The sequence below is a fragment of the Taeniopygia guttata genome, chromosome 4 (genome assembly GCF_048771995.1).
Source record: "Taeniopygia guttata chromosome 4, bTaeGut7.mat, whole genome shotgun sequence".
In the NCBI taxonomy this organism is placed as follows: domain Eukaryota; kingdom Metazoa; phylum Chordata; class Aves; order Passeriformes; family Estrildidae; genus Taeniopygia; species Taeniopygia guttata.
Window position 1 is genome coordinate 68,026,287 of NC_133028.1, and position 16,249 is coordinate 68,042,535.

At 43.8% G+C, this 16,249-nt stretch overlaps 1 protein-coding gene across 2 annotated transcripts in view; it reads left to right on the forward strand.

Annotated features, from left to right (window-relative positions):
* The first annotated feature begins 13,949 nt into the window (after positions 1 to 13,949).
* ARSJ (arylsulfatase family member J) overlaps positions 13,950 to 16,249 on the forward strand; it is a 34,486-nt gene continuing 32,186 nt past the window's right edge. Inside the window, exons 1-2 of one of the 2 annotated variants that reach the window (XM_072928815.1) lie at positions 13,950 to 14,137; positions 15,114 to 15,253. In XM_072928815.1, coding sequence (XP_072784916.1) covers positions 15,216 to 15,253 — 38 coding nt within the window. In that variant the 5' untranslated portion in view covers positions 13,950 to 14,137; positions 15,114 to 15,215. Of the gene's footprint in view, positions 14,138 to 14,391; positions 15,254 to 16,249 lie in introns of those variants that run through there. The other variant, XM_030272049.4, reaches the window with a different exon arrangement.

Here is a 16,249-nt window from a genome sequence, read left to right on the forward strand (position 1 = left end):
CTTCCATTAATAATTGTACTTAAAAATTTTTTATCTTCTCCCACTTCCCCTATCTTAAAGTATATGTGTTCTTATTCTGAGACGTTGTTTGGCTTATTTTTAAAATTATTTTGGTATTTAATTGAAAAAATGAATTTATGTGGAGTTTTGTCTTTCTTGTTTTGAAATTGTTTTGTGATAGGAAAGAAATGAAAACCTAGTGCATTCATTTTAAAAACAATAGCATCTGGATTATTTTTAATAAGGTTTTAAAATCCATTCCTTTTCCCTTGAGAGAGAACAGCCTATCCAAAATTCTTGTCTTTTGTTGCCTAAGAGATTTGTCTGAAGTACTATGACAATTTGCATAAGCAACAAGAGCTGCCCTTTGGGTTCTCTTCTTGCTGTCAATTCTCTTCTCAGTTCCAAATAAAAAATATCATTCTGTTTCCCTAGCAATTCCAGAGCATGTTGGAGCAGTGTAGTCATATGGTACCTTGATGTGTTGTGTTCTCACCCCTGCACTTCTCACACCCAGATTTCAGGCAGTCTGGAATGAAAGAAATCCAGGGAGGAACTCCTCAAAGGCTGCTTTGCAGAGAGCCTTCACATATTCAGCCTAATAAGGTTTTCCATAACAGAGCTCATGTGGTGTTTATGGACATACTTTATATCATGTATTTTGTAGTTCCTGTTCCTCCCAAATTTTCATCCTGAATCAACAGGTAGAGGCCCAAACTTCCTCATGGGGAAAATAATTGCAGATATGAAGTGATTGCTGTAGTATCTCTGTTCCAGACTCCCTTTCCAGCATTCCCTTTTGCTTACGTGTGCTTTGAAACTTTGATTTGAGCCCAGTTGTAGTTTCATACAAAATGGGACTGGCTGAACTACCCTTTCTCTTTTTTTATTCTTAAAAAAAGCCATGTGATCCTTAAAAAATTTGTTGAAAGGAAAGGCAGTTGGGTCCTAAGTGGCCAAGACCCCTTTTCCCAAATGGAAGTGAGGGTTCAGAAAACACTGCTTGGGAAGTACCCTGTAGATTCAGAATGATTCCATGACACTATGGTTGTTCCAGAGCACCAGGGCAACTCCAGTCAAAAAAGAGATGATTCCTCTGGAGAAAATCTCCTCTAGATCAGGGATGCGTGTGCTGCAGCACATCCATGATGAGCTGCAGGATCACTAAACCCACGGGTCTCACACAGCTACTGAACAGACATTAGAAGTGTTACACAGGAGGCAATGCTGAGTGTTGATGAATTTGGTCTGTTCCACTTTTTTTGGCTTGCTCTTGAGCATGGAAAGCAATTCCTTGTGTTTCCAGAGGTTTCCAGACAGTTTTTAGCAAATGGCAGTACCAACCATGACCACAGATTTTTTTCTCAGCAAACTCTGCAATTCTATATTCATTTGCTAATTCATTTGGCAAACTAAAAGGCTCTTACTGTTTCCAGAAATTGAACTGTATAAACTCAAAACTTCCTTACCTTTATAATTGATCCTTGTGAAGCCATTAAACCTTCCACATGTTTGGGGGTTTTTTTTAAGCAGTATCTGTGTGAACAACACTATTCACAAGGCGCCACTTAGTACCTTGTGCTGCTGTAGTACCTAATAGCTCTCCATCATACTGCCCCCGTAAGCCCCAGACCAGCTTTTTTCAATAATGTCCTTTCCTTCAGTAGCATGAAGGGATAGAGGAAAAGGGGAGAAACATGTCTGCTTCATAAATTAAACTACTCTCTTTGCACTTGTTTTTTTGCATTCCTTGCTTTCTCACCTTTGCCAAATATGGTCTCCCAGCCCATGACTGTGTTTGGGAAGGTGATTGTGCTCTGAAAGGTTTTGGGTCTGCTAGAAGAGAGAATTACCAGGGTAAAGCTGATGATACCCAGTATTTACTTCTGATTGTGTAATAGAGCTTTGTACCCAAAAAGAAGCAGAGGAAAGAGTGACCTGGCGTGTTTTAATTCAGCAGCACTGTTGGATCCTTACTAGTTGGATCTTTTTGTCTAGTGCTTGCTTTGCTTTTTATCAAATCATTTTCTGAGAGACATTCATTGCTTAGTGAGTACATTGTGGCTGGCATTAATTTTGGTGATTGAAACTCAGATTCTGCAGTTTGTTTTTAGCTCATGTTTTCTGTACAGTGAAATGACACTTGTGGACCCATTCCTATCCAGTCAGCAATTCCATGGTGTCTGTAAAGAGGCACGATTTCCACTTCTGCCAAAAACCATGCGTGTGTTGTACTTGCCTCACATGAGCAGCAGGGCTGTTTATGATAGGAATTTTGATTGTGAGTGGCAGTGTGTGCAGGATGGGGGCCACAGTCAGTGTGGGGTAAAGCAGATGGTGCAGAACGCAGGTCTAGTTTCATTCCACTCCCAGGTACTGTGAGGAGCCAGCAGGGAGAAGGTGTTTCCAAATGCCTGGAGGCAGGACTCACATGCTGTGAAAATCCTGATTATGCTGACAGACTTACCCCGGGCTTACATCTGTACTGAATTACAGGAGCTGCCCGTGTTTTGGCAAATCACAGCCATGTTTTCTGATTGCTGCCATGTTTCTGCTTCCCTCTCCCTATATGGGACAGCAGAGACGTTGCATGGCTGGGTTATATTCTAGGTAAGCTTCCATGCCTCTAAGAATTCCTACAGAATTGCGTGTTTAACGTTTACAGCTTGTGTTAATGACGGCTATAAAGTTGTTTGTGTTCATGGAATTAGATATATCCATAAGGCATTTTCCAGCTCAGCTATGCTGAGGCCATAAAGCAAATTCTGCTGGCATTACTCACTGCAGTAATTCCCAAATAATTAGTCATCTTAGGTAATAGATGTGTGATGTGTCCCAGTCATGAAGTGTATAGTGCAGGCTATGGACATAAAACCGGTGGCTGCTTGGGAAACGCAAAACCAGAAATCAAATTGCTCAAGTTCAATAAGGAGCCAGCTTCACACTTGCCTGTTCTCAAATCCTCCTGTGGAGCTTTTCTTCCACTTCTAGAGCTGGGAAACTCCAGTTCTGTTCTTAGACCTTGCATAAGTGGATTTCCTAGTTTTTCACTTCAAATTGCTTATTTGTTACTGAGAAGCACTAACATATACGCACACTTGTTTTATTTTCCCTCTCCTTGCAAAGAGGAGTATCAATTGACATTGATACTGGTATTGGCTGGCTTAAAAGCAGGAATATGGGTGGGGTTTTCCCCCCAGTTTTACCTTTTGGCTGACGTTCTTCTATGCTGGCATTAAAAACTGCCCAGGGTGTAATTCATCCTGGTAAAGTGTTGTACATAGTGCTCACAGTGTTTAGTGAATGCTACACACGGAGGAAATGTGCTGTTGGAAAATAAATCATCCTGGACTGATTCCAAAAGCATTCACCAAGTGTGTATGTGTCTGTGTCTGTGCTTGGGTTTTGCCTGTTGAGTTTTGGATTTTGTATCCATAAACTGGTGCTCAATTTTCATAGAAACAGCAATATTCAAAATATCCTAAAATCAGTTCCGTACACTGTATTACAGCAATTTGCATGAATGCTGTATTACATTTTCTTACTGAAGATTTTCTAAAACATATAAATATGTCCTTAAGGAGATCTCTGTGATCAGTGCAACAACAAAGGAAGGAGACAGCTTGCTCAAAGCACAGTGTGTCATGCAGTAATTTCCAGTGTGCTAATCATATTAACAGAGAAAATACTGGTGCCAGTTTTACTTTAGGTAGTAAAGTTTTATTGAGTGCTACTGTCCCTAGCTGCTGCCCTTAACTTCATCTGATTACAAAACCATCTACAGTTTGGAACTGGTTTTGTAGCTCACCCTTCTTATAGGGGAACAGCTGGCAAAAAGAAAAAATGTGAAATACCAACACTTAAAATGCAGAAAGTGGAAAAAAGATCATAAATATAAAACCAAAATATTGGTTTTCTTACATCTCTGGTAATAACCTCACTGGGCTTTCCAAAATGCAAAGTGATCTGGATCTCTGAGGCTCCCCTGAGTGTTATGAAAGTCAGTGAAATAAGCATGGTCTTGCTGAAATCCCACTGGGAATGCCTTTTTTTTCTAGTTGATCATGTTCTAGAACCGATCAGTGATAAATTGAATTGAAGGGAGATCCTCCCAAATATAACCTCCCCACTTCTTTTGCTGTGCATCAGGACAGAGCTATTCCTAAGGTGTAAGTGGCTGCAGCCCAGAAAACTTCTTGGGATCTCAGTCTTGGGCTATTGCCAGACCAGACCTTTAAAGGTCCCTCCAAGGCTAAGCCAAGCACTCCCTGTCCCTAGCACACTGCTTTCTGTACCAGGGTGTTTTGGGATTGACACTTTGTCATGTTGGGCACATTGCAGAGTTCCCAGAGATTTACTGGTGACTCATGTCTCTTTGCAAGGTATAAAAGTGATTCCAAGAGAATTTGTGGCAGCCTGTATTTGGGGTCCTGGCACTTCAGGTTAAAAGGTGACCTCATGGGGAGGTTAGTCCATTTTAACATTCCTCAGAATGCATTTCCTTGTGCATCCCTACAGCTCTCGGTGTGTGATGTGTTGGAATTTTGTGGTCCAGTGGTCTGTGGCAAGCAGCAGGTGAAGAGAAAATCCTGTAGTTTGGGAATCCTTGGAGTTCCATATGCAAACCTTGAGCAATGTGTATTGAGTGATATAAGAGTCTCCACTGACCGTATATTCCTTATTTCTGTGAGCTGATTCCAACCTCGCACACTTAAATCTTTTTAACCCCAAAATTTTACCCGAGGGACTCCTTCTCTGACTATATGCTGTGCATTGGAAACAGTAGACTGGGATCAAGGCTCTGGATCAAAGTCCAATCAGCACAATACCTTCCACTTGAGAGTTAATACACCCACACTGTTAGTCATAAAACATGGAAAGGAACCAAGTTTCCTGTTCCATTTCTCCAGGCATATCCAAGTTACTGGATCCTTGGAAGGAGGACTATGGGATATTTGTTTGGTGAGTTTGAAATGAGCCATGTAAGAACAGAACTGTGGATTTGGTCTGTATTGCTAGTAACAGTGAGACCTCTGCTGTAACCAGAGATTGGCACAATTTGCTGTAAACCAAAAAAGGGAAATTAATGTCTTCATCAGGATGGTTGAAATCAGACAAGAGAGAGACTGGAGTTAGTTGCAAGCAAGGCCATTCTGGAGGGGACCTCCTAGGTTTTTGGCTCCAGGTTTCTGCCGTAGCAGGGAATTGCCTGCTCAAGCCCCATTGATACAGTTGCCAAGCCCATCTTTAATCAGTGACAGCCTCGGCATCAAGCAAACATAGGCCTCTTTGATTTTCAGAAAGCAACTTGTGTGGTTTGCCTCTACGCAGAGTCAGTCCCAGATCACTTAGTGAACTACACACTGTTTCTACTTCTTCCATGATTATTCTAAACCTGATCTTTTCTTTTATGTAAAATAGGTATGTCCGTTTTTATCATCAGTGTTGGCTAACATTTGGATATTGCCTCTGATAAGGGTAAAATACAGCTAAAGACATGCAATACAGCTGCTGGGCTGCTGGCTTTAACAATTTTATCAGCATCTGAAATTTACTTATGGATTCAAACCTGAGTGTGAGAGGCAAATGAAACATCCCTTGAGATCATTTGTTGTAAAAATATGGGAGTGTTCTTGCTTTTTTCCCTTAAAAATGAAGAGAAAATGCATTAACACGACAAAATTCAGAAGAGATATAGGATCCAAAGTGTATTAAACAAAAATGTTTTTAAAAATCCCATGAGAAATAGGTGCCTGATCCATGATCTGAAGACATAGATCTTTGGCAATATTATAAATGCCCTGAATACATTTATAATTGTTTACTTTAGAGACAACATTAGAAGGAGTTTCCTATAACAGTAAAATAGAACATGTTTTTTATATCTCTTTACCAAAATCAAAAGAGGGATACGGCTTAGTTATAAATGGCCATTGCTACATGTCAGAAAAAAGGGCAACACATTTCTTCTTGATTCTTGTATTTCAAACAGTTCTATTGCACAAAATGCAGTTTAGGTTTTTATTTTATGACAATTGAAGTGGTGAAAGTTTAGACCATATATGTTCTTACTGTGTCCAGAATTCTTAGGGTTTATGGTAGCAGGAGTTCTGTTGGTGAAAGAATCTGTGCAATAAAGAGCATCAAAAATTAATAGGAACAACTATTGTTTTATCCATCATATATGTATATAAAAAAGTATTGACCTACCGGCAGCTGCAAATTATTACAGATTTAAGAGTCGATTTTGCCAAATACATGCACTTAAAGTCCATTTTCAGGGACTAAATGTAATCTGAAGATCAAATAACTCAAGGCTTTCACAGGCTGATACAGCAACTGCTGACACCCAGTTGAGGATTAGTTTCTCAGGGCTTTTTCCTCTGTTAGTTTTTTTTTTTTTTTTCCGCTGCTGAATGTGGTGATAGTTTCTATTTCACAGCATTTACAAGGCCTTGCACTGGGGAATGGAGGAAACTGAAGCAGTAAAACTTCCTCTAAGCCGAGGCAATTACTTTAGCAACTGCAGAATCATGATGCTGCAGCAGCTGGTGTCATTCCAAAAGCATTCCATAGCTCATTAGAGCGCCATAGCTGCATGTCCATGATGTTCCAGGGACATCAATGGGTCTTCTACCACTCCTTACTTAAAACATGTTCCTCCTACCTGCAGGCACTGTGCAATGGTGTGCACACTTCATACGGAGTTCTTTTTTCCAGGATAGGGTTTGGAAAGGTACCTGGGGCTGTCAGTACCCCCACACCTGCTGACACAGGGTATTCACACAACTTCTGTGCCTGCAGCCTGGGGCACAATTCAGAGATTTATTGTGTACTCCTAGCAAACAGCAAAGAAAGAGGAGCAGCCTATTCTGTCTTGAGCACTTCCAGAAGAAAAGGCAGCATTTGCTCTCTAGAAACACAGAGGGACCTCTAACAACGCATTCTTTGAACGCTCTGCCCGTGCCTTTTCCTGCACTGGGAGAGGGATTTGCTTCCCGACGCAACGTGCAGTGCCGCAAAACTCCTAAGGCAGCATAAAAGTATTACTGTTCGGTGTCTGAAGAGATCTGTCCCTGGTGGAGCTGAGCTTAATGATACTGTCAGTAGTCCAGAGCTGGCAGCGCAGGACCTGCACGGGTAATTCATCCCGAACGGGAAGGCGAGGAGACAGGAGGTTTTCATTTCAGCGTGGGGAAGGAAACACAAACCCACCTGGGAGAGCAGCTTGGTTTTATTGCACAGCTCTGTCTGTCTAAAGTCCTCTCGCAGGAGCTGAGCCTGTGCTTGGAAAAGGGATAGAGGAATGCGGAGTTCTGAGAACAGATAAGAACCGATGGGTGCTGAGGCAGGATATCAGAGCGTGTTGATGAATCCCAGCATCGTTTTTTTAAAGCAAAGCTTTACTTAGGTGATTCTCTGAAAGAGGATTGAGTTTCCTCATTGCCCACAGAGTGTTGGGTTACGGGTGGAGATGTTTCACAAGGTTTGTGTGTAATTGAAAAGACAGCCTGATCCAAGCCATTGAACATGCCTGACAGGAATTCGGAAGAGGGAATCGGTGGGGCTTCATCCACAAGCCCAGGACGGTGCTGGGGCTGTTAATCCAAGCAGCCATTTGTGTGATGTTACCAGAGCAGAACGCTGGAAAGGGTTCTCAGAAAATTCTTAATTCATTACGTGTGCAGTTTGGGCAGGCAGGGGATGGTATGTTTTCAGAAATCCTGGCACTCATCCAGACCCAGCTGAAATCCCATCTAACTTATGGAGCTGCTGACTTTGAGAATGCTCACACATTCCCAGAGGAGGTAAAGAGAAACACTCTACCTGCAGAATTTCGGCTCCTTGTTACTACTTACCCTGCAACAGTGCCCTGAGGCTCTCATTTGCATAACACACTCCTATACAATGTTTCGGCTGGGATTTATTACCCTCTGTGGAATCAGAGCGGTTTTATGGTTTTTAATTACCAATCTACCTTAATCAGCAGTTTTTGGTTGCTCTGGTGTTCAGAACACGCTGCTGCCTACATTTTACATTTCTGTGATTCAGTGTGCCACTGAATTACATTCTGGCCAGCTTTTGCAGTAGAATTTGATAAATGCATTCTTATTCCTCCTTACCTCCTGGTTCCTAAGCAACCCTTATTTTCTGCCAGGTTAGTTATCCCTTTACCTGCTGCTTTATGACACAAAGTAGACAGTAGTTCTGCTGAACACAGCAAGGGATCTTAGTGTAGCAATGGGTTTTTGAAAGAATGTAAAATTGGTTAATTGTCACTTAAATGTGGAGCTGCTCTATTAATTTTGGAAGAATTGATGATGTCATCCTAGATCCTAGAAAAAACTGCCTGCAGCAGAAAAAGGCACATGCAGCCTTTATCCACAACAGGAATAGTCTTGGCAGCACAGCCCAAGAGAAGAGCTTTATTAAACTGCTGTCCATTGAGGAGTCTCTTTCCAGCAGGTTGTAAATTGGGCTCACAAGGCTGTATCTGCACAGCAGCTTTAATGCAGTTTATCTTATCTCTAGGTGGAAAGGTCATTTCTACCAAAGACCTTTCTAAGGAGCTATAGGTAGGGCCTCATTCATAAAAATGGGAATAACAAACGGAGGAAATGTACCCCCAGACAATATACATTCTCATATTCATAATAAATAGCATTTCTTTAGAAATGTATTGTGTTCACACATACTTAGATAATTTACCAAACTTGCATCAAGTATTGCTTGATTTAAATATCAAAAAAGAGACTAATTTCTCCTTAAAAGCCTTGTGGCTCTTTTTTTTTTTTTTTAATATATTTATCATATTCTATCTCTCAGTGCATGTCTGGGTTATGTGAGTAAGCAGAGAGTTTGGCATTGGGTGAGGAATGCATGTAGTTGCCTCGTGGACCGGACAGTATCAAATTCAGTCTAGAAATAAAATACAGAAGTTTCAATGATTGTGGTTAACACGTGGAATAATGAATCAGGGTCTATAATGATAACTTTTAGATGAAGCCTTGGTTAGTTTCTAAAACATTTGCCCACATGTTTATAAGAGGATTATTTCAGGGAAGTTCTGTAGTCTCTGTGACATGAACTGCTACACAGATGGGAATGGCGGGCTCTTCCAGCTTTAAAATCTCTAACTACATCTAATTCTTACTGTCTTCACTAAGAGGTGCCATGACTGCTTTGAAAATCTCACTCTTAAACTCACAGTAAAGAAAGCAAATGAAAGTTCTTGCAGTATTGCAGTCTCAAATATGAAATGTACTAGTGGGTTTAGAGCAAACCAAAGGCAGTATTCTCACAGTGCCTGAGCCAAACTGGCTTTGAGATCCAAAACAGGAACAGGTTCAATAGAAAACCATATAATTGCCCTCCCAGTTATTGGTTGTGACTCAATAAGCTCAGAACTCCCCAACCTGCTGGGTGCTGGAAGGACCCATGTCCCAGACAAGAGGCATTTGTTCTGGCTCCAGGCAGATAAGGAATATGCTAGATCAAGCCTTGTTGCTTTTTCTAGAGTGTGCAGGAGGAATGCAAGTTGGTGCTTCTCTGATTTGACTGGTTACTTCTGCTTTTGAGTTTAATCCTCCTGCTTGGTTTGTGAGTAGGGTTTACTGAGCTACGTAGATGACATTTATGATCCATTACCTAACACTTCTCTGCAGCAATGACATTCTAGCAGTTAATAATTGCGAACTAGGAACGAGCTGAACAAAATGTCCCAGGCAAAGGTGAGAGAGCGAGGTGTTGGGGTGGGTTTGGGTTGGATTTGGTTGTTTTGGGTTTTTTTGGTGGAGGTAAAGACTGGGTGTTTGGGGGTTGTGATTGTTGGAGTTTCTGGGGAATTTTTTTTGTGTTTTGTTTTGTTGGTTTTTTTTTTTTTTTACCTGAATAATGATAAGGTGAAATTAGAATTTATTACTGAGATTAGAATTTATTACCAGAGTAATTTCTGATATTGCGATCTGTGGAGTTCTGTATGCATGAAGCTTTTATTTGGTGTGTAGCAGTGAATCATCTAAATGCCATTTCTAGTATTTAACAGCTATTTAAAACATCCTGAGCCTTACAAACACTTCATTAGCATTCTTCCTTCTAAGGACAAGCACCATTCCTGGTTTAAATCATCCCTCTCCCTAAAAGCTTGCATTGGAAAGCACAGCGTTTTGTCAGCTGTGCACCCATAACCTTGAAATCAAATCCTTCACAAGGCCAAAAGAAATAGAATTATATTTTTGCTACAGTTGTACCCTTTTGACCAGTCTATATTTTCAGCTTTATTGTTGCATGGGATAAAAATGTCCTGTTGTGTGAATGCCAGGCAGTTGGTAGAACACTTGAAGCACTCCGTGGTGTATCCCTCCTAAAGCAGGAAAGTTTTGTTCTGGACAGAGAAAAAAGTTTTTCTTCCATTGTAAAACTTCAGTAATTTTGAAAAGAGACTAAATCTTCCATCCTGTTTAAACTTCTTAGATTTATGTTGCAATTGCATTTATTATAAGCTCATGCCTTGCTCCACTTCTCTTGCTCTGGTCTTTTTAAGTGCACTAGAGTGGAGTTTTAAACCAGAGTTCAGTTTTAAACAGGGCAGGTGACCTTTGTGTGAAGCCGCAGGCTTTAGGAACAGATGAGACTGTTCTCTCCACACTGTTCATGGCAAGGAAACAATGCTGGAGATTGTAGCTGAGAGAGTCTTAGCCAACATGCCAAAGCTTCAAAGCACTAACATGCTGATGGCTGTGGCAGCCTCTGAATGTGTGCTGTAACCTCTTCAAATTATTTGGCTCTTCAGAGGCTGAGTAAAGCCAGTAAAGTGTCCACACCCCTTGTACTGACAGACAGACAGACAACTGTGACCTGTGCTCAGTGACCTGGTCTAGTGGAAGATGTCCTGCCCATGGCACAGAAATGGAACTACATGGTCTTTAAGGTCCCTTTCAAACCAAGCCATTCTGTGATTCTGTGACTTCTCTTGGCATGTGCTGCTGAAATTCCCCAGTTCCTACAGAAGCACACCACTTGCTGTTTCCAGAAGCAGCCATTTCAGTAGGACTACAGGAATTTAAAGACTTTGTTCTGTTTCACTTGGGACCATTAACTTTATGTAACTGGGAAATGGGAGACTCTTCCAGGAAGGCCAGCACCAGCTCCAAAGTTGTGTTGTTTCAGTAATTGCAGGGACTGACACGAGAGGGATATCTAAGGTCATATCCCAAATTTCCAGAGTGACTTTATTGGCATCAATTGAGTGACTGCACATTTACATCAGTGCAGGCAGCTGAGATCAGAATCTGGACCTTTGCCTACAAAATACAGTGGGGAGTTGAGGAAAATCTGTGTTAAATATAGAATAAGCTCAGAGCAAGGCTCTGTTTATGTCATCATAAAGCAGGGAATAAGCCACGGGTGGAATCTGAGCATTCCCAAGCAGCACATCTGTAAATTAATTACCAGGGTCCACCAAAGGAGGCAAAGGGAATGATGTCAAGGTTGTGACTCACCAGACTTCTATTCATGTTGTAGTTTGCTATTTTCAGTGATGAGTGCCTGGCAAAAGCACAGCACTCACCTGGAAAGCAGAGTGCAGGGATGTGCTGCCTTTTCCTTCCCCTGTGAAGAAGGTATGCTGAGGACAGGGGCATGCAGAAATGAGCGAGGTGAAAGGAAATGCACAGTTACTGTTCCTGGAAATATGTAGACTATTGACTCTGTGTGTAGGCCAAAGCCTGCTTCATTCTTCCTCCAGTTGCAGCAATTCAGCTAAAAATAGCAGTTTGCAAAGCTGTTCTTCAGGCAGACAAAGTTTCCTGGCCTCAGGCATGATTAGGAAGAGCACTGAATTGCATATCCCAAATTGCATCCTTCCTTGTTACTGTCAGCTGTTAGTCACAGGTAAGAGAAACATGCAGACTCCAGCTAGGAAGAATTACCTTTCTCCAGCTAGGAAGAATTACCTTCTCAAGACCGACCTAAGTGTTAGAAAAACAGTTATAATGTTACCGTAGGAGCCTTAGCACTTGAATCTATTTTTTCTATACACTGTCTTCCCAAGCCCTCACTTACCAGTATTATTCCTGTTTCTCTGTAACTTGGAGTGAAACTCTCTCTCAGGAAGAGTGCTGACACAAGGAAGGAGAGTTTGCATGTTCAGCCTTCGTGCCAGAGCTCTCTCCAGTCTCCTGCAGCACAGGACTGTCACCTTTCCGAGGCAGCTGGCACAAAGGGCCAGTCAGGGCAGAGAAAGGGAATGGAACACGTGCTCTTTTTGGGATGTCTGTGTGTGTCAGACATGTCTGGCTCGGGAAGAGCAGGTTGGTGACAGCCTGACCTGAAATAACCAGCAAAGGGCACCTCTAAGAGCCCCCACCCGGGCTGCAGGTAACTGCAGATGAGCCTCCAGCTGCAGCCATCCACTCTGCACAAATTTAATTTTATGGGCTCAATACACACAGAGACTGCATAGCAAGCACTAAAAATATATCCCTTCCTAATGCTGTGCTAAATTCAGTTGTAACTAATGTATGTTTGAATTAATGTATTCACTGCACACAAATTTAAATACCTATGGATGTTCAGGATTTCTTTCCCCTCAGGGAAAAAATACTTCCTCCAGCTTTCACAACTCTTCTGTTCTTTTTCACTAAGCATCCTGAATGGGCTGTATAAACCTTGGCTACAATTTCTGAGCATCTAAAAATATTAAATAGAATATTAATAGCACATTATCTTCTAAGGCCTTTCTGCTTGAAGGTCAGCAGAGTATTTTGCTGACATAAGCCTACTTTTGTTTTTGCAAAAGTGGGGAAAAAAAAAAAAGGAAGCTTTGTCAGGCCCAAAATGAGAGAAGGTCAAGTTTATAGATGTCTGGCAGAGATTGCCCTCGAATATTTTCATATGCAGTTGGGTGGGGACTGACAGAGTTTGGTATGGTTAATGGGGCACTGCAAAGTCACAGGCTGTGTTATCCTCCTGTCCTCTTAGAGCTGTTCTATGGCATCTTCTTAATAATACATTTTTTCCTACTTTACTGCTAGAAAATGTGTATATATACATTTGATCAGGTACTTATTATGATACTCTAATGCTTGTCTGGGCCCATGGTGCTACTACAGCTTACATTAAAAGGGGAGCATCATATTTTTTCGTGTTAAAGACAAGACGACATCACAAATCCAATTTTCATTTGACCATTTATGGATTTAAGTGTCTACATATAATTTTTTGGTCTTGTAAACGTGGGGAAAAGGAGTAAAAATTGGAATAGCAAATTCTTTTAAATGAAGTGTAACTTCAAGGAATCATAGAATGGTTTGCGTTGGATTCCAACCTCCCTGCAGTGGGCAGGGATGGTAGATGAAAATGTCACAGTTTCTTAAGTTTAAGATTTTGGATTTTTTTTTAAGAGCTTGTATTAACGTGCTGTGATTTCAGAAGATGTTCTACCTCAGAAGTTAAACCGCAGGTTTTAGTGTGCAGTTGTTACTTTTATTGTATCACTTTTCAGCGTGGACAAGCTGTTACTTAGCACGCTGAAATCCCTAAATCCACTTTTACTTCCATGTTTTCCTGCTGTAGCATTGAGAACTTCAGCATAACACTTAGTTATTTCTAAATAGGTCTTTTTTAGTGGAAATTTTAGAGTGGGGACAGTTTTGCATAACCTGATGTGAACCAAATTAGTTAGCTTCGACCCAAATTAAAGTTCACTTAAAACAGCACTACTTTATTCTTAATCTGGGAGGGATCCCAGAGGGATGTAGAAAGTCCCTTGGCAGGGACCAGCTGGAGCTTAGCACAGAGGTGCAGGAACTAGAGGGCTTGGTCCAAGTGTCTGTTTAAGAGTTAATACTTTATAAAACCTGGTGGGACTAGAAGTTGTTCATGCTGACTCATGTTAGACAGGTCGGACCTGCAGATTCACTTCAGCCTAATCGTGTGTGAATATCAGTTTCTGCTTGACTCGGTGTCTTCCAGGACAGGGTGAAGTTGTATTTTGCAACTGCAGCACATTCGTACTTTAACCCAAGTTCTTAAAAGCGATTGTATTCTGCAAAGGCGCATTCCTGGCGTTTGCCACAGCCTCGCCAGAACTGGAGGGTTTGGGATTTGGGGCTGTTTGTGGCTGGAAACAAATCCGGTACGTTCATACCTTCCAGATGTTTGTGGCCAAGTCAGAAACTCTTAAAACAATCAATATTTCGAGGAGGCGGAAGGAGCAGGACCACCTCGCTGTGGGGGGGAGGCTGGGGCTGGCGGCCGAACGGAGTGGAAGCTTTTCCTCTGGGATGCGGGGGGCGGGCGAGGGAGGGGAGGAGGTGCGGGCAGAGGGGAGGAGAGGGAAAGGAAGAAAAGAGTTGCGGACGGGTCGGGCAGGGGCAGGAGCCGGGGTTGCGGAGGGGCCGGGCAGGGAGGAGGGGGGCTTGCGGGCGCTGCCGGGGCCGGGGTGCCCCTGTCCTCCGGCGGGTCCGAGCACCGGGAGCCACCGGGGGCGGTGGTGAGGGTGGGCGGAGGGAGCGGCGCGGCCCGGCAGCGCCGAAGGAGGCGGGCGGGGGGCGGCACGTCCCGGCTCCGTCCCGTCCCGGGGCGCCCCGGCTCGCCCCGCCATGGGCAGCGGCCCCGGGACGGGCTGGCAGCGGCGCCCCGGCGCGGGGCCGGGGGCGGGCCGAGGGTGCTGTGACCCCCGGCGGGGCCCTGCCCACCCGCCCGGCTCCGGCTCCGGCACCGGCTCCAGCGGCTGAAGTTGCCGAAGTTGGGGTGACTGCGATGTCGCTCGCCCGCCGGGAGCCCTGACGGGCGCTGCCCGTCCCGAGGCCGCCTGGCTTTGTTGGGTTTTTGTTGATTTATTTCCTTTTCGTTACTGTTTTTCCGCCCTCCCGCCGCGGTGGATGGCCCGCGGTGGGCGCCGCTGGCCGCGCCGCCCCAGCGCGGGGAGGATGGTGGCGGCGGTGCTGGCCGGGCTGTCCCTGCTCAGCCTCCTCACCTGCGGCTACCTGGCCTGGGGCAGCCGCCGGGGAGGTGCCGGGGAGGCGCCGGGGAACCTGCTGGCAGAGGAGCCCGTGGCCGGCGCTCCCCGCTCGCAGCCGCACATCATCTTCATCCTGGCCGACGATCAGGGGTTCAGGGACGTGGGGTACCACGGCTCTGAGATCCGGACGCCCACGCTGGACAAGCTGGCTGCCGAAGGGGTCAAGCTGGAGAACTACTATGTCCAGCCCATGTGTACACCATCCAGAAGCCAATTGATCACTGGAAAGTAAGTTTGCTACTACTTCGTCATTCACCTCTCCAGCCTAAACTAAACGCTGTCCCTGTTGGAAAGAGCACGGGTGAACCTGGCAGGTTCACATCTGGGTTGTCCTATGGGCAGAAGGTGCCTCTCTGGTTCCCTTGAATGGAGCGGACTTGTGATAGGTTTGAAACAGCGAAACAAAGCTGTCACCCAGGGAGGCAGGAGGGTTCAGCGCTGCGAGCTGCCCTGCGTGCAGGAGCACACTGGTACTTTACAGCATCACTGACAAACGTGCTGGTTGTCAAGTAACGTTGCTATTGCTGGGGAGCGAGCTGCTCCACTTTGCTCTGTGATTTCCGAGGCACTCAGAGGAGGAATTGTCTCAGGGAAGTGCCAGCCTTTCGTGTTCTCCTCTGCTGGTGTTCACTGCAGTTGGGTCACAGGTCTCATTGACATTGTCTTGATGCGAGTTCTCTCCAAGGGTTGTCCTGCATTTATGAGGTGGTTTTCCCACATGGATGGGCACAGGGAGTTCAGGCTCTCTCAGCACCCTCATAGCTTCAGCATTGCTCTTGTCACTTTGCAGACAATGACAAACTTTACTATTAAACCACTAAAATAGGTGCCTCTCCTAACTGGTGAAAGCACTGGGTGGGTGTCATGTGCTTTGCCTTAAAGTTGTGTTATACTGTGGTCTGCTAACAAAATAATTACCCAACCTCAGGGCCTTCTTACATCAGAAGGCTAATGAGGATTAAGGGGGGAGTTTATGCATTTGAACTGTAGGAACAATTTCTAAATAATCTCCTAGTGTGGACACATTTACTCTGGAGCAAAACTGCCTTGTCTCTGTTTAGCTTAACTCGCTTTGACAGGAACAGGGAACTCCTGAAAGAGCAAAACAGAATGAGAGGAAAAAAGTTTATTTTCTCCCTTCCCAAAGTATAAACAGGAACAAGGCCATGTTAATACTGCTGGTAAAAGAAACACATGTTAAATAAAACAAGCAACTGGCCTGGT